Here is a 27951-nt window from a genome sequence, read left to right on the forward strand (position 1 = left end):
TGGCAACAAAAATTTAGGGTGCTCCTGCAGTCTGACCAGCTACAGGCCAAATGCTGACAGTTCAGGTTACAGCATCCAAAAATCCTGTGATATAGACACAGATTAACTAGATAAATGCAAAGTAAATAAAATCAATTTAGTAATATTCTGAAATTATGCCGAAATTAAAACACTACACAGGCAAAACATGAAATATCTGATTTTTAGGTTGTTATATACTTAAAGAATACAAACCTAATCCATAACTCCTGAAACTTCAAGAAGCAAGAATTATTTCATGATAATTGGTTATAGGCTTTCTCCACAAAGGTAGAAAGAATCCTAATATAATTTGTGTAAATTTTCAAATAAAGGCAAAAAACTAATACACTGTTGATGCTGTACAAAAGAAAAATGTCATTATCTTAGAGGCCAATGTGGCTTCAGAGAAAACAATGATGTTTGCCATTTAAAATAGATTTTAGAAGCACCTAGAATGCATCAACACTCCAGTTATTTGAAGATGTTAATTAAAAAAAAAAGTATGTGCCCAAGAAATTTGCTTTAAAAATGTCATTAATAAAAATGCTCCTAGGTTAGTCAAGGTTTAAAACTATAGCTCTGAAAATCTAGTACTTAATTAAAATGTTCCCAAAATAAATCTGTGTAGACTGAATATATTAAAATATAATTTTCCTTGAGGGAAAGTTCCCCTGAGGAAGATTCCTTTGAGAAGGGAATGTAAATTAACATGTTAGAAAATCCAGGAAATACTTATAGGAATTTGCCAACTTCATTTCATATATAGACAGTATGATATAACAATAAAAATGACCAAAACTGAGAACGAAGAGCCATGATTTTGCAGTTTGCCTCTGTTATCTGTTCTTCATATAGCAGATTCAACAACTTCAAGCTTCAGTTTCCCTTTTGTTAAAATGGAGACGATATGTTTGTCCAGGCTATCTCTAAAAGTTTTATAGGAATCAACTCATAAAATACCTATAAAAGTGTTTGTAAAATACAAGTTAGATTATTTCTTTAATTTGAATAACAATATTCATCATTCCAATCCAGGTACTGTTGACTTCTCATAATCTGATACATTTTGGTATCCTAAGGAAATTCAAAAGCCTTTCTCCCTTTTCCCCAAAACTGCCACTTCCATCCTAGAGTCACAGCTGTCTCTGACCATGTCACAATTCTATAATAATACATTTATTGAGTATCTAAAATGTGCTCAGGATGAACATATACTTACATAGACTTTCTCTGGGTTGATAACTGTGTTCTAAGTGTTTCATATGTATTAACTTACAACCTTATGAGGTAGGTATTACAATTAACCCCTTTCTACAGGTAAAGAAACTGGCACTGAGAGATAAACAAACAAACAAACAAATAAAAACAACTTGTTCAATGTCCTACAAATAGTAGGCAGAACTGTGATATCTGGATTTAGACACTTTGGCTTGAGAGTCAGTTTCCTGCATTAAACTGCCTCTCCCTTATACAGTGTCACCAGTCATTCAGCCAAAAAATACATACTCAGTATCTTCTGCATTTCTGAAACCTTTACCTCATAATAAGAATATGAGTACCATTCACTGATCTACTAAATATATAACCCCATACTAGACTCTGACAGATATCTTTAATCTAGAGAAGAACTACATAAGGAAGAGTTACAACCTGAGTTTTAGAGATGAAGAAAGTTGAAGCTCAGAACAGTTATGAAATTGTCCAAATGCATGTGAACAGTACATTGAAAAGCCAAGATGGGACAACTGAGGTCTGTCAGAGCCCAAAGTTTATTTCTGCTTTTTAAACTGCCCTGTGATTTGCATCTCAGAAAATTCCAGATGCTCATTGCAAGCAAAGCAAAACTGTGAAATATGGAAGACTCAAGTCTTCTTGAGTCTACACACATCAAATAATGAAAAGAATGAAGAAATATTGAGAATTTAGAGTAGAAATAGTAGGTATGTCAGAAAATCTAGCAGGTATATGTTAAGAGTTTACTACTTTCCATGTAGCATCACATCCCCAAAGCAAAGTTCAAAACAGATTCTTATCTGTTTCTAACTGATGGTCTGCTGCCTGCTTGGAATGTCTCTTGGGTTTAGATACCCAGTCAACTGCTGATCTCTGAGCCAAAGCAGCATTTGGGCAGCAAAGTACTGAATGCAGTGCTGGCTTCCGAGAATCTGAATGGGTCTTTGAGATCTTAGCTTTCTCTGTGTTTGGCCACATTCTAAAAGAATTTAGGCAAGTGGAAGTTCTATCCCCCGAATCAGAAATACAGTCTTCAGAGACTGCATATTGAGTATGTAGAATTAATTCTGCTACATGCGTGAAAGCCAAGGCAAAGAACTGTATCTATTAGCATTTTTTTTAGAGCTACCAGATTAAAGGACCTGGTAAGACTAGAAGGTTAAGTGACACGTGCCATATCACAGAGCTAATTAAAGCATTAGAAAAGGGAAAAGGAACTAGTTCTCGCAACACCTGACCCACTGCTTGTCCCACTAACAAATTTCAGTGTTTTAAGGTCCAGGTCTTATTCTTTATATTCTAGATGCAAGTTGAAATTAGCAGGTTTTTTTTCTTTCTTTCTTTCTTTTTTTTTTTTGACTGGAGAGATATTAGCAATACTTATCAAAATTTTAAATGGACATACTTTTGATTCATTCATTTCACCTATAGGAATTTATCCTACATACATACATACAAGCACAAAGATATTCAAACAAGGAAGTTTGTTGCTACATTGTTTGTGATAGTGAAAAACTGAAATCAACATACATGTCAATCAACACAGCCTTTAAACAGAATGAAGTAGACCCATAAGAATGGATATGGAAATAGCTCCAATATGTAGAGGTAAACATAAAAACCAAGTCACAAAAAATAGTGATAGTATGATTCCATTTATGCAGAAGAGGAAAATGTGTGTATACGTGTAAGTAAATTCATGGGATGCACCTGGAAGGATATTTGGAGAACTGTTCAAAGCAGTTGTTTCTGTTAAAAGCAGGGGAACTTGGGATATACTTCTGCATCATTTGGCACTTATACATAGAGAACAAATTTCCATAATATTTGAGTAATTAAAAATAAACATATTTGGAAAAATATCTCCTAACCTCATTGTAAGCTATCTGGAATATTCACAAAGGGCATACTTACTTAGAAATACAGATGTCCTTTTTAATAATATAAATGAAAATTTTAAATTTCCACTATGCTAGAAACTCGATTATAAGTTGTGTCATGACTAAAGAATAAAGATAAACCAATTAAATAAAGAATAATTAGCAAATTAACTAAAATTCTTCATACTTTTTTCAAGATTAATTTTCTTGGGTTTTAGTGTTTGAAAAGCAATATAAACAACTATGGATGGTATAATTTCGTGAGGCTTTGAATGTTTACATTTTTAAAAAGCAGGTTTGTAAATCAAAGCAAAACAAAACTAAATTTCTCAGGATGAAGGTAAAACTAAGGAAATAAAAACTGATTCAAATATGCCTCCTCCTTATACCAACTAATAAAATTCACAATGCCTGATTTCACAGGAGTGGAGATGAGACTTGTGTTTGTCTGTGACTCACTGGAAAGCTAGAATCAGAAGGGTAGTGGATAAGGAAAACTTCCATGTAGATCATGGTATGAACCAGGAAGGGTGGAAGTACAGCACATGTGTCTCGTCTTCAGCAGCAGAGACTTGGACTTAACAGAGAAGGTGGAGAAAAGAACAAACAGATCACCAGGTACAGTTATAAAGAAGCAGATTGCCAAGTAGATAAGATGGAGTGTTCTTCCATATAAAGGGAATAATATGTGCAGAAGCGTGGATGGTAAGAATGTAACGGACTTCTAAAAATTTCAGTGGAGCTGCAGCATAGAGCTGGCAGACAAGGAGGTGGGAGATAATGCTGACAATGGAGGACAGAAGCAGATCATGAAGGGCCTTCATAAGCCGAGCAAATGAATTAGGACTTTTTTCCTTTAGTCCTGTGCAGTCCTTTATGGGATTCACTAGCCGTATGTGGCTATCGAGCACCTGCAATGTGGTAAAAATGAACTGAGGTGTGCTATAAGTATAAAACATAGACCAGATTTAGAAGATTTAATATTTTAAAATGCAGATTACCTCATTGTTATTTTTTATACTGATTACATGTTGAAATGACAATGTTTGGGGTATTCTGGTTTCAATGAAATATATTAAAGAACATAGTTTGACTGGTTTGTTTTTTTGTTTGCTTGTTTACTTTTTAAATGTGGCTACTAAAAAATTAAAATTATATATGCGACTTGCATTATATTTCTACTTAGCAATGCTGCTTTGGAAAATGGTTAGATATATTGCAGAGGAGTGTTAGGTGGGATTTATATTTTAGAACAATCCCAGCTACAGGGTGAAGGATGGTTTATAGGAAAACCAGATAGGATATAGGAAAAACAGTTCTAAAGCTATCATTAACAGCTGGAGAAGAGAAGATAAAAGCTTGTTAAGGGTAGAATGCTGCAGATGAAAAGGAGACAGATTCAACCATCAGCTGTAGGGAGTAAGGGATCAAAAAGCAAATAAGATAAATTTCAAGTTTTTTTGTTTGGATAATTAGGTTATTGATGATTCCATTAAGCTAGAAGAATTTATAGGAGGAAAATCTGGTTTGAATAAGAAGTTTAGGAAAAAATGATTAATTCAGTGTAGGATATGTTATGTTTTAGATGTCTAAGGTATCTGAAGTATAGATTTTCAGTAGATAGAAAGAAATATATTGGAGTTCTGGAAAAATCATTGGATTGGCGATATGGACTAGTTATTCATTAGTAGAATCATAGTGGGTAGATATCATTGCGGGAAATTCTCCTTTTTTGAAAACAGCACACAACCCTGAGGAATACTATAGTTATTAGGTGAGTAAAAAATCTGTCAAGAGATTAGGAAGAAGAAGCCAGAAGGATTAGAAGAGAACCAGGAGATAATGTTCTAAAAGCCAAGCAAATGGAGTTACAAGGAGAATAGTCAACAAGGTATAGAAAGTTTCAAGATAAGAATATTGCCTGTTATGTGGAATTTATTGGAGCTTCACGGTGATCTACATGCATTTTTACATGTAATGTCTAATTTAATTCTCACAGCAATGCTATGAGGTAAGTACTATAATTACCCCCATTTCACAGAGAAGAAAAATAAGACACACAGGGAGGGTAAGTAATTTGCCCAAGATCACACAACATATCAGTGGTAGAGACAGGATTCAACTCTAGGTCTCTAGGTACTGGAAGGGAAGTTTGTATTATCAACAATACGATAAAAATTTCTTTTGTGAAACTGTCACTTTTGATCAGTTCTTCAGGAAAGTTAGGGATTGCCCAACAGACAAGGTAAATGGAAATAGCTATTTCTTTATTTCTGTCAACTACTCTTGTTGGCTACTCAAAAGGTTTTACAATCAAAGTAACCTATTCTAGGGAGACAGAATGGGTGGGTGGTATCACCACTCTAATCATCCAAACTCCTGCTGTAGGTATCAGCAGTAGGGAGGTGGGGTCAGGAGTAGGAAGGACTGAAACAAGAAAGCAAAATGAGGCAGTAGGATGACTGACACTTGCAGCTTTATATAGCCTTCTCCACACTCTCTCAACTCTCCACAATGAATCCCATATTTTCTATACCATATGTAGAAGTTTCTGTAGACTCTGGGAAAGTGAAGCAAGGCACTTATTACAGGGCCTCCTGAAGCCACAAACTTTGGTACAGGCCTTGTTTCCAGCTTAGCCCAGTAACCTCCATCAGTCACCACTGGGTTTCTAAGAGAACTAAGAAAATTCCCTAGTATGAAAGGCCCCTCTTCTCTTCCCATGGTTATCAGAACAAAGGCTTTTCTCATTAAGTTTTCAAGTTCTTGTTGGTCAGATCCAGTGACAGTCCTATTATAGCGAAAAGAATTCTTGTAATTATTATTTAAGCCGCTCTGCCATGGCCCTACCTTGGCCCACAAAATATCTGCACATCTCCCATCCACCTAGTATAAAGGCTAAAAGCTATTGTTAGACAGGAGTTCATTAGCATTAGCAAGCATCCTATTTTGAGCAGCAAATATCCCTGTGAATTTTGGCATTGAGCAATTCACCCTAAAGGAAGAGATTATTTCAAGAGGAACAAAAAATTGACAGTATTATGTTAGGTACTATCTGTGTGCAGAATGTCTGGTAGATATAAGGGAGGGCTAAATAGGTGGCATACATAAGAAAAGATCAAGAAGAAGGATGGAAAAGGAGGACAGCACAGCTAATAAGTTACATCACTGCTGCACAGTTTCCCACAGGTTGTGTCCTACCAGGAAATTTCCCTCTAAATAGTGACCTCTCAAAACTTAGTTCCAGCAGGCCCTACTGAACCAAGTAGCAGTGAGTTATATACTTTTGGGAGGTGTCAAAGCACATCTTAAGGCATGATGATGCAAAAACAATGGAACTGAGCTTACTGGGTGTGACTAGAGAAAAAAATTACTTCAATCTAGAAGTCTAGAATATTTGTGGAAAATATAATTTTATTTCAGGAAAATTCTGGTGAAATTGTTCCAAGGGTCTCTTCAAAGCAGGGTTTAAAACCCTTATTTAATAAAATTACAATCAGGTCAGAAGCATTTGCTTAAATGTAGAAACAATTAGTCATTATATTAGATGACTGAAGGACAGGTAATTAATAGATACACTAATTACTCCTTCTACCCCAGAGCCAGGACAATGAAAACTTAAGCATTAATTATAGTACCTCTGTGTACTGCTGGACAACATTTTCAGGAGTAGGTCCAAGAAATACATAAAAGTCAAGTATTCCTCCAATGGTCCTGAATGTTATAGAAGGTTGTGGGTTCAGAGTGACATCTGAGGAGAAGCAAAGTACAGAATAAGCAGAAATAAGTGGCAAAGATCACAGTTGTCATATTTCTATCAAGTTGGTTATCTAATTATATTAGGCATAATTCATATTTGTGAAAGATCTAAGTATCTGCCAGGATTGCTCATTCTGTGCATTCACAATTTTATTTCCTAAAGAGATCATCAAATCAGTTATATTTTGCATTTATACCCCCTGCCACACACACACACACACACACACACACACACACACACACACACACACAAACCATGAGAGTGAAAAAAGGTAGCCTTTGCAATATTAAATTTGCTGTGATGGTTTGGCAAATCTGGGGACACTGCATGTGCTGGTTTGGAATTGTGATGTACTCCAGAAAAGCCATATTCTCTTTCCCAATCCAATCTTGTGGGGACAGACCTATTATCTAGGGTGGAAATTTTGATTAGATAACTTCCATGGAGATGTGGCACACCCAATTGTGGGTACGAGCTTTTGATTAGATGGAGATGTTTGCTCCGCCCATTCAAGGTGGGTCTTGATTAGTCTACTAGAGTTCTTCAAAGGGGGAAATATTTCAAGGGAAGCTCAGACACCTGGAGAACAATTGCTTCAAAGCCAATAGAGATGCAGATGTTTTGAAATGCAGAAGTCCCAGGAAACACCAATAGCTGAAAAAGCTGACAGAGCTGGACAAGAACTAGAGCCCAGCAGACATTGCCATGTGCCTTCCCAGGAGATGCTAAACAAGCCAGAACCCAGAGTTTTGCCTCAAAGCAGCTAAGTGAGGGCCCACAGGTGCTTAGAAAGGAAACCCTGGAATCTGGAGCTGGAAGCAATGGAACTAGGAGCAAGGACTTGAGATGCAAGCCATGTGTCTCTGCAGCTGACAGAAAGACACCAGATGCCATTCAGCCTTTCTTAAGTCAAGGTATCCTTTACTGGATTTCTTAGTTTGGACATTTTTATGGCCTTAGAACTTAATAAATCCCATTTATAAAAGCCAACCCATTTCTGATATATTGCATTCTACAGCATTAGCAAACTAAAATACTACATTATGGTGAAATTTCTAATAGATAGTACTTGTCTAAATGGTTTTAGTATTAGGTATCAGTATTTTGCAATATATTACTACAATTGTTTATATGTTTTGCTAAAAAGTTTTCCATCATGAAAAAACCAATAACACTTTAAGGGAAAAAAAGGTAACATTAATATTTAAATTGTGCATTTGGTTCTTTATGATTTAACCAGACAATCAGGTTACCTTGGGCATTGGAATTCAGGAGGAGAACACCATGAGTATTAAAATCATTCTCTATGCACATATAAAAAGGATGAACTCCATAGAGGTTGCTAAATGCCTGCAACATCAAGAAGAAATATTATGTTTCCTGATGGTTTACTAACATTTTATTTTCCTATTTCAATGAGATCTAGTAGCAATTCATGATATGCCAAAAAAAGAAAAAATGTGTAATTTATATTGTGAGGGTAAAAGGCAAACTGGTAAAAAACAAGAGTGGGTATAAAATTTTGAACTTGCCTTATGACTGATTAAGTATAAACCAAAACGACTTCTGAGAGCAAATTTATGGCACCTTATAGAAAGTCATTCTTATCATTCATAGCCTCTTTTTCCTTTCAATAAACAGATTTCTAGTATTAATCTATATTCACACTTTACCACTGGTGACTGATCTCTGGAAAACATTCCATATTTAACAAAATTCATGTCATGCTTAAAGGATGGATGTTCATGTTCACCAAATCCATAGATTAAAGTGGATGGGACAGTGGTCTTCATTTGTAAAAACTGGTTAGAAAAAATCAGGCCTCCAAGAGATGTATCCCACCTGCATCAGACAGAAAAGTAGACATACAGTGACTGGGTAGCTCTTAATAAAGAACATTTTTCTTCAGTATGCACTGGTCAAAAAAATCTTGTAAAGTTAGCTTAAAGGGGAAATAAGAAAATAAAAGCAGTATGAGGGGATATAAGGGCTAGGAATTTATGTTTATTGACTATTTTCTAGATGCTGGCCCCTAAATTATACACATTATCTATGGTATTTTATTTAAACTTCACAATAACTCTATGGGAAGGCATTATTATTCCATTTTATAATGAAAAAATTGAAACTCAAAAAAGAGTAAAAGTTATGTAAGTTGTCTAAAATTACATAAATAATATGCTAGGATTCAAAGTCAATTTTGTTTGCTTAAATCTTTGTGATACATTTTATCTGTTGAGATGTAAGTAGAAATTAAAGTAGTCTGTGTTCAAATAAATTTGAGAAGTGTTGGGTTATGCAAACCTAACTAGATTCCTTTTCTGTAGGACTTTTTCAGAGTTTTTAATAAGAAACAATATATAATGAATCATTAAGAGATGGCTATCACATATAACATCTTTTAAATGTAATTGATTACAGAAACTTCTGTCCTGGAACATCTATTGACATTGTGGAAGTCAGTGTCAAATCATTTTAAGGGAAAGACAGAGAATAATGGTAGAGGTGGTTACAGTTCCGATGGACACATTGGTGGGAGGAAGCCCATGCTGCTTCCAGGCCCATAAGCTCAGTACATCCTCTACTACTCTTCAATGCACCTATCAAACTGCCCCAAAGTACATGAAACAAACACTGGCAAAACTGAAGGGAATAAAAGCCATCTTTACAATAATAGTGGGAGACTTCAATATACCACACTCTTCAATAGATAGAACATCTAAATAGAGGATCAAAAAGGAAAACAGAGAACCAAAATAATAGGATAAATGAACTAGACCTAACGGACATAAATAGAACACTGTACACCAAAACAAAAGGAAATACATTCTACTCAAATGTACATGGGATATTCTCCACGATAGATCACATGCTAGAGCACAAAACAGGCCTTAATAAATTTTAAAAAGATTGAAATTATTCAAAGCAACTTCTCCGATCATAATGGAAGAAAGCTAGAAAAATGGAAAATACATAAATATATGAAGGTTAAACAACATACTCTTAATCAGTGGTCAGAGAAGAAAATGAAAGAAACCAGTAAATATCATGAGATTAATGAAAATAAGAACACTACATATCAAAACTTATGGGATGCAGAGAGAGTGATACTGAGAGGGAAAATTATAACCCTCAATACATACACTTAAAAAGAGGAAAGAGCTAGACTTAACACCTAACTGAAACTCTGGAGAAACTAGAGAAAAAAACAATAAACTAATCCCAAAGCAAGCAGAAGGAAAGAAGTGACAAAACTAAAGTGGAAATAAATGAAATAGAGAACAAAAAAGCAATAGAATCAATAAAACCAAAATTGGTTCTTTGAGAAGGTCAATAAAATTAACAAACCATTAGCTAGACTGATAAAGACAAAAAGAGAGACGATACTAATAAAATCAGAAATGAGAGGGGGAATCGTTACCATGGACCCTGAAGAAAGAAAAAAAATCAAAAGTAGATGCTATGAATAACTGTATGCCAAGAAACTAGACAACTTAAGATAAAATGGATAATCCCCTAGAAACACATGAACAACCTATACTGACCCAAGAAGAGACAGATCATAACAAACCAATCAAAAGTAAAGTGATTGAATCAGTCAACAAAAAACGTCCTAGCAAAAAGGAGGATAAGATGGCTTCATAGGTGAACTTTACAAAGTGATCCAGGAAGAATCAACACCATTCCTGCTCAAAATTTTCCAAAAATTGAAGAAGTTGGAACACTACTTATCTTATTCTATGAAGCTAACATCACCCCTAATACCAACGCTTGATGTATACAAGAAAACAACAGAGCAACATCTTTCATGAAGAAGATGTAAAAATCCTTAACAACATTTTTGCAAATCAAATCCAGCAGAACATTAAAAGAATTATACACCATAACCAAGTAGGCTTTATCCAAGGTATGCAAAGGTAGGTCAACACAAAAAAATCATCAATTTAATTGATTTATTAACTAACAAATCAAAAAGGGGAACCCACATGATCATTTTGATTGCCACAGAATAGGCATCTAGCAAAATTCAGCATCCTCTCATGAGAAAAACACTTCAAAAGGTAGGAATCAAAGGAAATTTCCTCAACATGATAAAAGGCATATATGAAAAACTCACAGCTAACATTGTACTCAATGGAGAGAGACTGAAAACTCTTCCTCTGAGATCAAGAATAAGTCAAAGATATCCACTGTCACCAGTGTTATTCAACAATGAACTGGAAGTTCTAGCTAAGGAAATTAGGCATGAAAAAGAAGCAAAAGGCATCCAAATTGAAAAGGAAGATATAAAATGTTCACTCTGCAAGGACATGATCCTTCACTTAGAAAGCCCAAAAAATCTACAACAAATCTACTAGTGGAGCTAATACACAAGTTCAGCTTAGTGGCAGGAAACATGATCAATATGCAAAAATCAGTAGTGTTTATATATAGTAGTAATGAGTTATCTGAAGAGGTCATCAAGAAAAAAATTCATTCACAATAACAACTAAAAGAATCAAACATCTAGGAAAAATTTAACCAAGATGTAAAGAATCTGTATGTACAAAACTAGAAAATATTGCTAAAAGAAATCAAAGAAGACCTAAACAGATGGCTAAATGTCATTAAGATGTCTATTCTGCCCAACTGATCTACAGAATCAATGCAATACCAATTAAAATTCCAACAGCCTACTTTGCTGAAATGGAAAAGCTAAGTACCAAAATTATTTGGAAGGAAAAGGGACTCAAATAGCCAAAAATGTCTTGAAAACAAAAGAACAAAGTGGGAGGACTCATACTTTCTGACTAAAGCATATCATAAAGCCACAGTGGTCAAAACATCATGGTACTGGAATAAAGATAGATATATTGATCTGTGGAATCAAATTGAGAGCCCAGAAACAGACCCTTAGGGCTACGGTCAAGTGATTTTTTGATAAGGCTCCCAAGTCCACTCAATTGGGACCAAACAGTCTCTTCAACAAGTGGTGCTAGAAGAACTGGATCCTACCCTTATCCAGAAAATGAAAGAGGACCACTATCTTACTCCCTATACAATAATTAACTCAAAATGGATTAAAGACCTAAATATAAGAAACAGTACCATAGAACTCCTAGAAGAAAATGTAGGGAAGCATCTCCAAGATCTACTGATGGGGGAAGCTTCCTAGACCTTACATCTAAAACACAAGCAATGAAAGAAAGAGATAAATGAGAGCTCCTCAAAATTGAAAGCCTCTGTGCTTTCAAGGTGAAAAGGCAGCCAACTCAATAGGAGAAAATATTTGGAAACCATGTATTTGATAAGAATTTGATATCCAGAATATAAAAAGAAATACTACAAGTCAACAACAAAAAGACAAACAACCAATTAAAAAATGGGCAAGGACATGAATAGATGTTTTTCCAAAGAGGAAATATAAATGGCTAAATTTCACATGAAAAGACGTGTATCTTCACTAGCTAACAGGGAAATGCTAATCAAAAGAACAAGATATCATTTCATACCTATTAGAATGGCCACTATTAAACAAACAGGAAACTACAAGCATTGGAGATAACCTGGAGAAAGAGAAACACTATTCACTGTGAATAGGAATGTACAATGGTACAGCCTCTATGGAAGATGGTTCGACAGCTCCCCAGAAAGCTAAATAAAGAGTTGCCCTATCATATGCCAGTCCTGCTACTCAGTGTACACCCAGAAGAACTGAAAGCAGGAATGCAAACAGACTTTTGCACACCAATGTTCACAGTGGCATTATTCACAATTGCAAAAAGACAGAAATAAGCCAAGTGTCCATCAACTGATGAGTGGATAAATAAAACGATGGAATATTATTCAACTGTAAGAAGGAATGATGTTCTGAATTTGCAACAACATGAATGAACCTTGAGTACATTATGTTCTGTGAAATAAGACAGACACAAAAGGACAAATATTGAATAACTTGCTAATTATCCTATATGTAAACTCATAAACATAGAATCTAGATTATAGGTTATCAGCAGGAAGAAGGAGGCAAGAGAATGGGAAGCAGTTGCTTAAGATGCACAGAATTTTTAACCAAGTTGAATATAAAATAGTGGAAATGGATATTATTGTGAATATAATTAACAGTGCTTAATTGCGTGTGAATGTGGTTGATAGGGGAAGTTTATAGCCATATATGTCAACAGAAGGAAAGCCAGAGCTTAAAACATGGGACCGTAAAACTTAGTAAATCTTGTGGTGGACAAAGACTGTGAATAACAGTACAAATACAAAAAAATTCCCTCTATGAACCAGAACAAATTATGAAACTATTACAAGGAGTTAATGATAGAGTGACATAAGAAGAAAAGTAGTAATAGGTCAACAATATTGATCAAATTTTAAAATGATATTCAAATACAGCATAACCCATTGTTAAATGGAACAAAATAATTAAATTTAATTTAAAATATAATTAAAATATCAGATGACTATTTCATATTTTATAAGGTTTACATATGTAATACTATTTTAGATATAAAAAAATGATTGATTCTATGCAAGATACATCTTTTCATGTCTCAATGGATGATAGGATTCTAGTCACTTGTATTGCACTAATTAGTAATACTATATATCACTAATATTGCTGAATATACTACAAATCTCTCAAATCTCATTTTCCATAATGCTCAATATGCAAAGCAAGCTTGCTCAAATATTGCAGCTTATTACAAGTTGGTGTCAGGGTGCTCAAATCTATTTATTATGAAAGCTGTTTATATGAGAAAAACTTTCAGAAGTTATCTTTTCTAATTCTAAAAAGGAGTATCTCCCTAAAATTTAAAAAGAATTATCAATAGTGTTACATCTCCACCTCACCCCCAAACCTCTCTAATACATCTAAATAATTTTCTATTTCAAGATTTATGCTATAAAATAGGAATATACCTTTTCACTAACAAACTATTAAAATTGCTGTATATCTTTTTAAAAAATATATGTCTTGGGAGAGGAGCCAAGATGGTGATTTAGCCAGGTGTGGGATTTAGTTTGTCCTCCAGAGCAGCTAATAAATAGCCAGAAACAGTACAGAACAACCACTGGGGCCACGTCAGTGACCGGACACACAGTGTATCCCAGTCTGGACCAGCTGGACCAGCTGTGAGCCCCCCAGAACCGTCAGTTCCCCAAGCTGTGGCGACCGGTGCCCTTCACCCACAGGCTGCTTCCCAGAGGGAAAGGAAAGAGACTTTACTAATAGCAGGAGCTGAGCACAACTAAGCTTCAAGTGTGGAATTAATTCACAAATTCTGACTACTAAAAATAGGCCCCCAGCTCAGCTGAACCTTGAGTAAAAGCGGAGGTCACTGGTTTTGCCCCAGCACAGAGGGGGCAGGGCTAACAGAAAAAGAAAAAAGAAAAAAGAAAAAAAACAGGTTTTTTGGATCTGAAAAGGTCTGGGCCCTGCAGGAAAGGAGGAGCACATAGGACCTGGAGATACACAAAGCAATGTACCAACTTAAGCTCTTGATTGGCAAACCTGAGGAATGGGGTCCTGCTCTGAAAAGGATTTTTCTTTTTCTCTTTTGTGGCTGTGTTTCTATGGATTGATTACTCTTTGGATACAGCTGCAAGGCTTCTTGGGCTCCACTGCCCCAGGCATAGCAGAAACAGGCTTGTTTGAGAGTTTGTCTGGAGCCTGTGCCTTCCCTAACCAAGAATTCTATATCCACCAAAACTGTCCTTCAAAAATGAGGGGATATTAAAACATTTGCAGACAAAAATTCACTGAGAGAATTTGTGACCAGGAGACTGGTTCTACAAGAAATAATAAAGGGAGCACTAGAGATGAGACAGATAAGAAAAGACAGGAGAGAGAGGTATGGAGAAGAGTATAGAAATGAAGACTATCAGCAAATCAGAAGAAAAATGAGATATGACATAAAATCCAAAAGGCAAAATGGCAGAAGAAAGTACTGCCCATACAGTAATAACGCTGTTAATGGATTAAACTCCCCAATCAAAAGACACAGACTAGCAGAATGGATTAAAAAACAGGACCCATCTATATGCTGTCTACAGGAAACGCATCTTAGAACCAAGGATAGACATAGGTTGAAAGTGAAAGGTTGGGAAAAGATATTTCATGCAAATAACAATCAGAAAAGAGCAGGAGTAGCTATACTAATATCCAACAAATTAGACTTCAAATGTAAAACAGTTTAAAGAGACAAAGAAGGGCACTATGTATTAATAAAAGGAACAATTCAACAAGAAGACATAACAATCATATTTATGCACTGAGCCAGAATGCTCCAAAATACATGAGGAAAACACTGAAAAGAGAAAAGACACATCCACCATAATAGTTGGAGACTTCAATTCCGCACTCTCATCAATGGACAGAACATCTAGACAGAGGATCAATAAAGAAACAGAGAATTTGAATAATACAATAAATGAGCTAGACTTAACAAACATATATAGAACATTACACCCCACAACAGCAGGATGCATCTTTTTCTCAAGTGCTCATGGATCATTCTCAAGGATAGACCATATGCTGGGTCACAAAGCAAGTCTCAATAAATTTAAAAAGATTTAAATCATACAAAACACTTTCTCAGATCATAAAGGAATGAAGCTGGAAATCAATAATAGGCAGAGGGCCAGAAAATTCACAAATATATGGAGGCTCAACAATACACTCTTAAACAACCAGTGAGTCAAGGAAGAAATTACAAGAGAAATCAGTAAATATCTCGAGGCAAATGAAAATGAAAACACAACATATCAAAATTTATGGGATGCAGCAAAGACAGTGCTAAGTGGGAAATTTAGTGCCCTCAAGGCCTATATCAAAAAAGAAGAAAGAGCAAAAATCAAGGAATTAACTATCCACTTGGAAGAACTAGAGAAAGAACAGCAAATTAACCCCAAAGTAAGCAAAAGGAAAGAAATAATGAAGATTAGAGCAGAAATAAATAAAATTGAGAACATGAAAACAATCAAGAAAATCAACAAAACCAGCAGTTGGTTCTATGAGAAAATCAATTTAAGATCGATGGACCCTTAGTGAGGTTGACAAAAAGAAGAAGAGAGAGGATGCAAATAAATAAAATCAGAAATGGAAGAGGAGACATAACCACTGACCTCACAGAAATAAAGGAAGTAATGACAGGACACTATGAACAACTTTATGCTAATAAATTCGACAATGTAGAGGAAATGGACAACTTCCTAGAAAGGCATGAACAACCAACACTGACTCAAGAAGAAATATACAACCTCAACAAACCAATCGCAAGTAAAGAAATTGAATCAGTCATTAAGAAGCTCCCCAAGGGTGGGCCACGGTGGCTCAGCAGGCAAGAACACTTGCCTGCCATGCCCAAGGACCCGGGTTCGATTCCCGGTGCCTGCCCATGTTAAAAAAAAAAAAAAAGAAAGAAAAGTCCAGGACCAGATGGCTTCACATGTGAATTCTACCAAACATTTCAGAAGGAATTAGTACCAATTCTGCTCAAACTCTTCAAAAAAACTGAAGAGGAGGGAAAGGTACCTAACTCATTCTATGAAGCCAGCATCACCCTCATACCAAAGCCAGACAAAGATATTACAAGAAAAGAAAACTACAATCTCTCTAATGAATTATAGAAGCAAAAATCCTCAACAAAATTCTTGCAAATTGAATCCAGCAGCACATTAAAAAAATTATACACCATGACCAAGTAGGATTCATCCCAGGTATGTAAGGATGGTTCAACATAAGAAAATCAATTAATGTAATACACCATATCAACAAATCAAAGCAGAAAAACTACATGATCATCTCGATTGATGCAGAAAAGGCATTTGACAAAATTCAACATCCTTTCTTGTTGAAAACACTTCAAAGGATAGGAATAGAAGAGAACTTCCTCAACATGATAAAGGGAATATATGAAAAGTCCACAGCTAATCTCATCTTCAACAGGGAAAAACCGAAAACTTCCCCCCAAGATCAGGAACAAGACAAGGATGTCCACTACCACCACTGTTATTCAACATTGTGTTGGAAGTTCTAGCCAGAGCAATTAGACAAGAAAAAGAAATACAAGGCATCAAAATTGGAAAGGAAGAAGTAAAACTCTCACTGTCTGCAGATGATATGATACTATATGTTGAAAACCCTGAAGAATCCACAGCAAAACTACTAGAGCTAATAAATGAGCACAGCAAAGTGGCAGGTTACAAGATCAACACTCAAAAATCTGTAGTGCTTCTATACACTAGTAATGAACAATCTGAGGAGGAAATCAAGAAAAAAATTCCATTTACAATTGCAACCAAAAGAATAAAACATTTAGGAATAAACTTAAGATACAAAAGACCTATACAAAGAAAACTACAAGAAATCACAGAAGACCTAAATAAATGGAAGGGCATACCGTGTTCATGGATTGGACAACTAAATATAATTAAGATGTCAATTCTACCTAAACTGATTTACAGATTCAATGCAATACCAATTAAAATCCCAAAAACTTACTTCTCAGAAATAGAAAAACCAATAACCAAATTTATCTGGAGGGGCAGGATGCCCCGAATAGCTAAAAATATCCTGAGAAAGAAAAATGAAGTTGAAGGCCTCATGCTTCCTGACTTTAAGGCATATTATGAAGCTACAGTGGTCAAAACAGCATGGTACTGTCAGAAAGATAGATATACTGACCAATGGAATTGAATCAAGTGTTCAGATATAGACCCTCCCATCTATGGACAATCGATCTTTGATAAGGCAGTCAAACCAACTCACCTGGACCAGAACAGTCTCTTCAATAAATGGTGCCTACAGAACTAGATATCCATATGCAAAAGGATGAAAGAGGACCCATATCTCACACCCTATACAAAAGTTAACTCAAAACGGATGAAAGACCTAAACATTAGATCTAAGACCATAGAACTGTTAGAAGAAAATGTAGGGAGATATCTTATAAATCTTATAATAGGAGGTAGTTTCCTAGACCTTACGCACAAAGCACAAGCACTGAAGAAAGAAAGAAAGAAAGAAATGGGAACTCCTCTAAATTAAACACTTTTGTGCATCAAAGAACTTTGTCAAAAGTAAAAAGACAGCCTACATGATGGGAGTCAATATTTGGAAATGATATATCAGATAAAGGTCTAATATCCAGATTATATAAAGAGATTGTTCAACTCAACAACAAAAAGACAGACAACCCAATTACAAAATGGGCAAAAGACTTGAACAGACACTTCTCAGAAGAGGAAATACAAATGGCCAAAAGGTACATGAAAAGATGTTCAACTTCCTTGGCTATTAGGGAAATGCAAATCAAAATCAGAATGAGATATCATCTCACACCCACCAGAATGGCCATTATCAATAAAATAGAAAAAAATTAATGCTGGAGAAAATATGGAGGAAGAGACACACTTATACACTGTTGAGGGGAATATAAAATGGCACAAATGTTGTGGAAGGCAGTTTGGTGGTTCCTTGGGAAGCTAAACATAGAATTGCCATATGACCCAGCAATTACCATTGTTAGGTATCTACTAGGAGGACATGAGGGCGAGGACACAAGCAGATATTTGCACACCAATGTTTATAGCAGCATTATTTACAATTGCAAAGAGATGGAAACAGCCAAAAGAAGAGTGGCTAAACAAATTGTGGTATATACATATGATGGAATATTATGCAGCTGTAAGACAGAATAAAGTTATGAAGTATGTAACAACATGGATGGACCTTAAGGACATTTTGCTGAGTGAGATTAGCCAGAAACAAAAGGACAAATATTGTATGGTCTCACTGATATGAACTGACATTAGTGAATAAACTTGGAATATTTTGTTCATAACAGAAGACCATCAGGAGTAGAAATAGGGTAAGATATTGGGTAACTGGAGCTGAAGGGATACAGATTGTGCAACAGGACTGATTGTAAAAACTCAGAAATGGATAGCACAATATTACCTAACTGTAATACAATCACGTTAAAACACTAAATGAAGCTGAATGTGAGAATGATGGAGGGAGGACTGGGGGCACAAATGAATCAGAAAGAAAGATAGATGATAAAGACTGAGATGGTATAATCTAGGAATGCCTAGAGTGTATAATGATAGTGACTAAATGTACAAATTTTAAAAATTGTTTTTGCATGAGGAAGAACAAAGGAATGTCATTACTGCAGGGTGTTGAATATTGATAGTAATTAATATTTTAAAATTTTAACTTATATGTGAGACTAAAGCATAAAATGTTTATTTGGTACAAAATTTATATTTTGACTAGTGCATTTCCTAATATAACGTGTGTAGACAGCTTAATTGAACACCATAAGTACATGGAACCTTGAATAGGGCACGAGATTTTGTTGGTTTGTCCAGAGTGATGCCCCAATAAATCCCAGAGTGATTTGAACAGTGAATAAAAAGTATTTGCAAAGTCCCTTTTGGGGAATGGTGAGAAAGGGGGAAAATTCAACTTCCCCAAGTTGAATTCTTGATATTCTCACAAGCAGTGTGGAACAACCAAAGCTATAGGCTGAGTCCCCAATCTTGGGGTTTGTTCATATGAAACTTAACCCCACAAAGGATAGGTCAGACCTACTTAAAATTAGGCCTAAGAGTCACCCCCAAGAGAACCTCTTTTTTTGCTGAGATGTGGCCTCTCTCTCCAGCCAACACAACAAGCAAATTCACCACCCTCCCCCATCTATGTGGGACATGACTCCCAGGGGTCTGGACCTTCCTGGCAACGTGGGACAGAAATCCTAGAATGCGCTGAGACTCAGCATCAAGGGATTGAGAAAACCTTCTCCACCAAAAGGGGGAAGAGAGAAATGAGACAAAATAAAGTGTCAATGGCTGAGAGATTCCAAACAGAGTCAAGAAGTTATCCTGGAGGTTATTTTAAGCATTAAATAGATATCAACTTTTTAGTTAAGATGTAATAGAGAGCCTGGAGGGAACTGCCTGAAACTGTAGAGCTGTGTTCCAGTAGCCATGTTTCTTGAAGATGATTGTATAATGATACAGCTTTCACAATGTTACTGTGTGATTGTGAAAACCTTGTGTCTGATGCTTCTTTTATCTACCTTATGGACAGATGAGTAAAACACATGGATTAAAAATAAATAAATAATAGGGGGAACAAATGTTAAAATAAATTTAGTAGATTAAATGTTAGTGATCAATGAAAGGGAGGGGTAAAGGGTATGGTATGTATGATTATTTTTCTGTTTTCTTTTTCTGAATTGATGAAAATGTTCTAGGAAATTATTATGATAATGAATATACAACTATGTGATGAGAAAACTTTGCTCTTTTCTTTCTTTGCTTTGTATGTACATTATATTTTACAATAAAAAAGTTTAAAAAAAGAATGTTTGTGTTTTTTGTCATATTTAAAAAAAATTTAATTAATAAAAAAAATATGTCTTCACATAATAGGCACTACTATGTGAGAATGGAGAGAAAAGTGGACTTGTTGTATACTATGCCCTAGGAGGAAAATTAACATGCACTGTTTCTATGAGAGTTAAAGTAGTTCATAAAAAGACTATGAGGCCAGGGCGGGCCATGATGGCTCAGCAGGCAGAGTTCTTGCCTGCCATGCCAGAGACCTGGGTTTGATTCCCAGTGCCTGTCCATATGGAAAAAAAAAAACAAAAAAAAAAAACACAAGAAACTATAAGGCCAGTATTTGATGAATCAGTAATGGTTAAGGAAAACAAGGTAACAAAGTATGGGAGACCCCTACCACCTCTACTTCCACATTTCCTTTCAGGTGAGCTATGTACTGATAGAAATTATAAAACCATTTTCATATTTTTCTTTTTATTAATTATCATACTAGTCTTTTAATAAACAGAAGACATCAAGGGTATTTTTGGTTTTCTTAGCCTTTCTTATCTATTTTCCTCAAAATAAAAAGCCCTCACTACAACCAACTCATCCTTAAAGTATTATCTATCCTTCCTGTAAAAAACAAAATTTCTTTCTACATTTTTCTCACTTCCATTTTTCATTTCTTTCATTCCATCAGCTCTCCTGTTTAGCCCTTTTGAGAAAAGTAGTATGACCTTTATTATTCCTTATTCCCAATAACAAACATCAAGTGATACTTGAGAAAGTATAATTTTTCTTTACATGCTTAAGAAAACACCAGGTACCACAACATGTATTTGGTATCTCTGTGGAAAAGGTTTATACAGATTAATAGAAATCTCAATCCTTCCATTTACTCTTTTAGTACATGATAACTCACACATCCATGGAGGAAGCCTACAAAGCTGTCTAATGGGAGCAGGGTGAAGAGATAAAATATGTATTTACTACAAACAAATGAACTGCACCACAACACGAAAGCATTGGATGCCAGAACAAATACCTCTCCACAAGCCCCTTTAGCCAGAAAGGATACTGAGATGACACTCACCCCTCTCAATTATAAAAAGCAGATCTGCAGGCAGCTGGGACATTTGTCTAAAGGGTTAAAAGTTTAGCTCCAACAATGCAATATGGTGAAGTTGCTTCCTAAATAGAAAGTGAGAAAAACTGAGTTCTAGTCTCATTTCTATTATTAGTTGATACAGGTACATTCTTTAGGTTTCCTGGACTTGTTTTTATAAAATGAAAGAGCTGAATGGGATGGACCCAGTTTGCTTTTTCTAGCCCCTCAGTCTAAATGTATAGAGCCCCCGACATCGGGTTGCCAAACAATTGCAAAAGCCATCACATCCAGAATTTCAGTTAGAACCTAGGTCAGATGCCAATTTGGCTGCTGCTGTGCCCTTGAACTGTGACTTGACCTTCTCTTCGGTTATGGTGGGTGACTTGTCTGTGCTCCTATGATTAATTCTTCTAGCTGTTCACTATCTCTAGCCTTTTTTCTCCTGTTTCTCTTGTATCATAATACTCTTCCTCTTCTGGGAATTTTTATATCATCCTACAAACATGTTGTTATTCTTTTCATCTTAAGAAAAAAATTTATCTTCCTTCTCTTCACCTTACTTCATACTCTGTTTCTCTCTTCCCCCAAATCAAATTTCTTAAGATTTCCAGTCAATGAAGATGGTGGTATAAAATGCTCCAGGATTCTCTTCCCCCACAGAATCTTTAAAAACTAACAAAAAGTGGCAGAGCCATCTTCTTCAGAGCTCAAAAAAAGCAATTAAAGAGTTGCAGTTAACTGAGTGAACACTAAATCAAGAAATACAAATTAAAAACAGTAGGAGAAACTTGTAGCACACTTCCTGACCCCTTCCACACACCCACTCCTGCACAGGATAGAGCCAAACTGCATTCTCACTGTGGTTCCTAGCTCTATTTCAAAGGGAGAAAAGTAACCTCTATGTGTATATAGAGGAGCCTCTGTGTTAGTGTCAATCTGACAGGTGGCTGCATGAATGACTGAACCAGGGTACTCTTCTCTGGCTTCCCTTCCCAGAACTTTCCCTGCAGGCAGAAGAACTGCTTTTCGCAGCTAAAGCGTATAAGAAGCAATCAGATTGAAGCAGGCTGGGGCAAAGGATTATAGCCTTGAAGACTTAAAATATTTGAGTATCCTAGAAGTTTTGTATTATAAAGGGAATAGAGGGAACAGAGAATCCTGTCTTTTGCCTCAGGCTGATCTTTTTAGTAGAAGAACTAAACTCTGAAGGAGCACACTAGCCAACACAGAGCCAATATGCAACAACTGTGAAAGATATTTCTCCTATATATGTTTGTTTTTTGTCAGTAACTGGTCTTCAAGCAAATCACTGTCATATCATTAGTTGGATACAAACTTTAGAAACAGACAACTCAGGGACAAAATGCCAGAGTTAACACATTAAAATGCTAAAATATACAGTATGCAAAAAAAGTTGCAAGACAAAAACTAAGAAATAGGAAATGATGGCCCATACAAAGGAAAAACATAAAAATTCAGAAACCATGAATTGAAAAGACAAGACTTTGGATGTACCAAAAACTTTTTAAAAATTAATCTTCAATATGCACAGAGAGCTAAAGAAAAACACAGAGAAAATACAATAGGATATGAGGAAAGAAGAATGTCAATTCAACAAGAAAATGTAACATTTAATAACATTTAATAGATCAGCAGATCCTCCAAAAATATGAAGAAAATATTGGCAGACTGGAAGAGAGACAGCACTACATTAAAGGGAGGATATTTCAATAAACCACTTTCAATAGTAGATGAAACATATGTACAGAAGACCAATAAGGAGAAAGAAAAGTTGAACAATACTATAAACCAAATAGAATTACTACATATATAGAACATTTCACCCAGAAGCAGAAGATATACATTCTTCCCTAGTGCACATGGATCATTCTCCAGGACAGATCGTATGTTGGGTCATAAAACAAATCTAATAGATTTAAAAATATTGGAATTATACAAGGCATCTTCTCCAAAAACAATGGAATGAAGCTAGAAATCAATAACAGGGTGAGAACTGGAAAATTCACAAATATGTGGAAATTAAGCAACACTCTATTAAACAACCAATAGGTCAAATAATGAACCACAAGGGAAATTAGGAATTTTATTGACGTGAATAAAAATGAAAATATACCAAAACTTATGGATGCAGTGAAAGAACTGCTGAAAGGAAAATATATAGTTCTAAATCCTTAAATTAGAAAATAAGATCTCAAATCAGAGACCTACCCTCTGATTTGGTCCAACTGAAGGATCTAAAAAAGAAGAGCAAACTAAACCCACAGTGAGCAGAAGGGATATTAGATTAGAGTGGAGATCAATGAAATAGAGAATAAAAAAAAATAGAATTGAAACCAAAGTTTCTTTGACAGAATAAGCTCTTTGAAAGGATAAGCAAAATTGACAAAACTTTAGCCAACCTGACAATAAAAAGAGAGAGGACAGAAATAATTTAAATCAGAAATGAAAGGCATGATAAGAGGAGAAAAGGAGTATAAGAAGATACTAGAAAAAACTGTACTCAACAAATTATATAATGAGTTGGCATGAATAAATTATCAGAAACACACAAATTATCTAGACTGAATCAAGAAGAAATAAAATATCTCAACAGATCAATAACAGTAAAGAGATTGATCCAGTAATCAAAAAAACCTCCCAACAAAAGAAATCCCAGGACAAGATACCTTCACTGGAGAATTTTCCCAAACGTTCCAAGAATTAACACAATCCTGCTCAAAATCTCCCAAAAAATTGAAGAGGAGGAATCAATGCCTAGCTCTTTCAATGACCCTAATACCAAAGCCAGATAGAGATAGCACAACAAAAGAAAATTACAGACCAATATCCCTTGCATAAGGGATAAAATGCAAAAATCCTTAGCAAAATAGTAGCAAACTGAACTCAGCACATTAAAAGAATTATAGATCATGATCAAGTGAGATTATCCCAAGTATACAAGGGTGGTTTAATATAAGAAAATCAATTAAAGTAATAAACCACATTAAAAGAATGAAGGAATTAGTGATTTGAAATTATACAGAAAAGACATTTGACAAAATCCAGTATTCCTTCTTGGTAAAAATACTTAGTAAACTAGGAATAGAAAGAAACATCCTCAACACGATATAGGGCATATATGAAAAATCCACAGCTAACATCGTATTCAGTGGTGAAAGACTAAAAACTTTCCCTTTAAGAAAAGGAAAAAGACAAGAATGCCCACTATCACCACTGTGATTCAATTTTCTACTGGAAGTTATAGACAGAATAATTAAGAAAAGGAAACAAAAAGCAACCAAACTGGAAAGGAAGAAGTTTAAGTTTTCCAATTTGTGGATGACATCATCTTATAAAGAAAATCTTGAAATTTTAAAGCTATGAGAACTAGTTAACAAATTCAACAAAATAGTGGTGTACAAGGTTAACAAGTGAAACTTGGTAGTGTTTCTATACACTAGTAATGAGCAACTGGGAGTAGAAATCAAGAAAAAAATCTATTTATAATAATTTTAACTTAATATCTAGGAATAACTCTAAGGATGTAAATAACTTAAATGCAGAAAACTAAAAAACATTGCTAAAAGAAATCCAAGAAGGCCTAAATAAATGGAAGGACATTCCATGTTCATGGATTGGAAGACTAAATATTAAGATGTGAAGTCTACCCAAAGCAATTCAATGCAAGCCCAATCAAAACTCCAACAACCTTCAATGCAGAAATGGAAAAGCCAATCATCAAATTTACATAGAAGGGTAAGGAGTCCCAAATAGTCAAAGCCCTTCTAATTTTAAAACTTACTACAAAACTATTAGAAAGCTACAATAAATCTAAACAGCATGATACTAGTACAAGGGCAGACAAAAAGAACAATGGAATCAAACTGAGGGTTCAGAAATTAGCCTCACATCTACATCCAGCTCATTTTTGACAAGGATGCCAAGTCCTTTCAGTGGGGCATAGAATAATATCTTCAGCAAATGGGGCTGGGAAAACTGGATAGTCACATGCGAAAGAATGGAGTGGACCCTTCCCCCACACCATATACAAAAATGAACTAAAAAAATGGACCAAAGACATAACAATAAGAAACCAACATATAAAACTCCTAGAAGAAAAAATAGGAAAGCATCTTCAGGACCATGTATTACATAATGGTATACAGGACTTCACACCAAAGAACAAATAACAAAATAAATAAATAAATAAATGGGGCATCATCAAAATTAAAAACTTTTTGTGCAAAGGACTTTATCAAGAAACTGTAAAACAACATAAAGAAAGTGAGAAAATACTTGGAAACCATATATCTGATAGAGTTTACTATCCAGACTATATAAAGCAATGAATACCACTGGATTGTATATCTGAAAATGGATAAAATTGGCAATTTTAGGTTGTATATAAGTTAATAGAATTGAAAAACAACAGAAAACTTTAAAAAGTATGAAAAAATATTTGTGGTACAATTATGTGCATTTTCCCCAAGATAATATCCACAGTTTACCTGAGTCACAAAGGTATCAGTGACCCATATCAATACGATAGTTGATTCTATACTTGATGCTCCATCCAAAATGCCAAAGACTTCAGGAAGGCCAGTCCCTTCACAGACAGAAGAGTATTTCTGGCTTACAGGCCCTGAGTTGTGACAAGTGGGGATAGCGTAGGATGGAAGGAATCCAGGCTTCTGTGGATCTTGGTTGGAGATTAATAATGTATCACACAAAAGACATGTTCAAGTCATGTTCTTAATCTACTGGTAAATAGGACCTTTGAAATGCTATTAATATTTAAGGTATAGACTTGTTTGTGAATAGGATCTCCAAAGATACTGCTTAGATGAGGCCAAATTGAATATGGGTGCACCTTAATTCATATGACTGGAGTTCTTATAAGCAATGGAAACTGAAAGCAGTTAAACTGTAGGAACTAAAAGTCAGTAGAAGCCTGAAGCCAGGAGCCAGAGAAAATCAGAGGAGCAAACAAAATGAGAGAGAGATTGTCATGTGATGGAAGATCAATGAAACGCTACAAATTCGGGGAAAAGCAAGCCCTGCCAATTCCTTGATGTTGGGCATCTAGCCACCAAACTCTGAGACAATAAATTCTAGTTGTTTAAGCCAAAAAAAGAAAATCATATTTCCCAAAAGTGTTTTCAATTTTTCTCCCCACTCTCTTGAAAATACTCCTCTCATGTTTTATCTCTACCAGCCTTCTAGAATCGCTCTTAACAAGGTAAAAAAATATGAAGTACACATTACTATAACCTATGTACAATTCTCAGCATTCATCTTATTTAATCTATGAGCAGCATTTGCTAGAATCAATCACTCTGTACTTCTTGAGACACTCTGCATTTTATTCAGGGTAGATTAGATGACAAAATGCCACATATTCTTTATTTTAGTCCAAATACAGCTTACCATTCCTAAAATGTAATTACAAGATAATTAGTATTATTCACTTACTGAACATTTACTACAGGCTGGGATATGTGGAACATGCAGAAATCAACCAGACACTGATGCTACTGCAGAGAATAAGTCCAGAGGGAGAGAAAAAACAATCAGGTGAATAAATATGATGCAAGATATAAATATCAAATTTTAAAGAAAAATATAGATTCCATGCTATTGTAGTTAAGAAGAGAGATTACTTCCATGTAGAGGATCAAGCAATACTCCATAAAGAAGGTATAATTAAATATGGAAATGTGGATATGCAGAGTCAGGAGAAAAAGGCATTTGAACAAACATGGAAAGGAAGAAAAGTGTAGGACAGGTCTCAGAAACAGCAAATAGCTCACTTTGGCTGGAATGTAGGATATACATTAAAGGAGCTCTAAAAAACTTGTATGAGGTATGGAGGTATGAATTAAACTTTGAACATTGTAAAGTTGAGGGACTAACAGACAAGGTGGAGTTCCCCAACAAGAAACTGAATATGGAATTGGAGTGAGTCAAAGCTTAAGTTGAAGATTTAGAAGTTTTCAGAATAGAGGTAGCTAGAAAAGCTATCATTATTCTCCTGGAAAAAAAGTGCAAACAGAAGATATAAGGAGTAAAGGTGAAATTATTGATAATTGTTATTTTATATGGCTTCCTACAAACATGTGAGTATGGAAATTTCAGTATATTCAAATTCATTATTAGTCACTCAACAAATATTTATTGAGCACCAAATTATTCTGTCTTTGGGGGATGCTGAAATAGAAAAAAAAAGATGGAGTCTCTACTCTCAAGGAACATTATTCTAGCAGAAAATAATAAACACATAAAACTAAAAAACAATTTGTAAGTTTCAAGAAATGATAAGATAAAATACGGACCTATAGTGCAGAGTGAAGGGCAGTGGTAGTGCTACTTTTTAGCCATTAAATAACAACCACCATTTATGGAGAACATATGCTTTGCTGATTTTGTATCATTCAAGCCTTAGTTTAAAAAAAATTACAGGAAAATAAGCTAGGCTTAGGGAAATTTAAACTACATAGTAACCTAAGTGGCAAAGCAACAATTTGAATCCAGGTTCATCTATATTCTTGACTATTGTGAATTTCTTCCTTCTCAATATTTGCTTTATTTCTGAGAAGGTTAAACTATCATTTCCACATTCCAAG

At 35.1% G+C, this 27951-nt stretch overlaps 1 protein-coding gene across 12 annotated transcripts in view; it reads right to left on the reverse strand.

Annotated features, from left to right (window-relative positions):
• The window catches only part of LOC143691680 (sucrase-isomaltase, intestinal-like), a 258152-nt gene that overhangs the window by 92526 nt on the left and 137675 nt on the right, over positions 1-27951 (reverse strand). For all 12 annotated transcript variants that reach the window (XM_077170512.1, XM_077170511.1, XM_077170515.1 and 9 more), the window contains 3 exons: positions 8568-8736; positions 8148-8244; positions 6773-6885 (listed from right to left, as the gene is read on the reverse strand). In XM_077170512.1, the coding sequence (XP_077026627.1) occupies positions 6773-6885; positions 8148-8244; positions 8568-8736 (379 nt within the window). The remainder of the gene's footprint in view (positions 1-6772; positions 6886-8147; positions 8245-8567; positions 8737-27951) is intronic.

This window comes from Tamandua tetradactyla, chromosome 7, assembly GCF_023851605.1.
Source record: "Tamandua tetradactyla isolate mTamTet1 chromosome 7, mTamTet1.pri, whole genome shotgun sequence".
Lineage (NCBI taxonomy): Eukaryota > Metazoa > Chordata > Mammalia > Pilosa > Myrmecophagidae > Tamandua > Tamandua tetradactyla.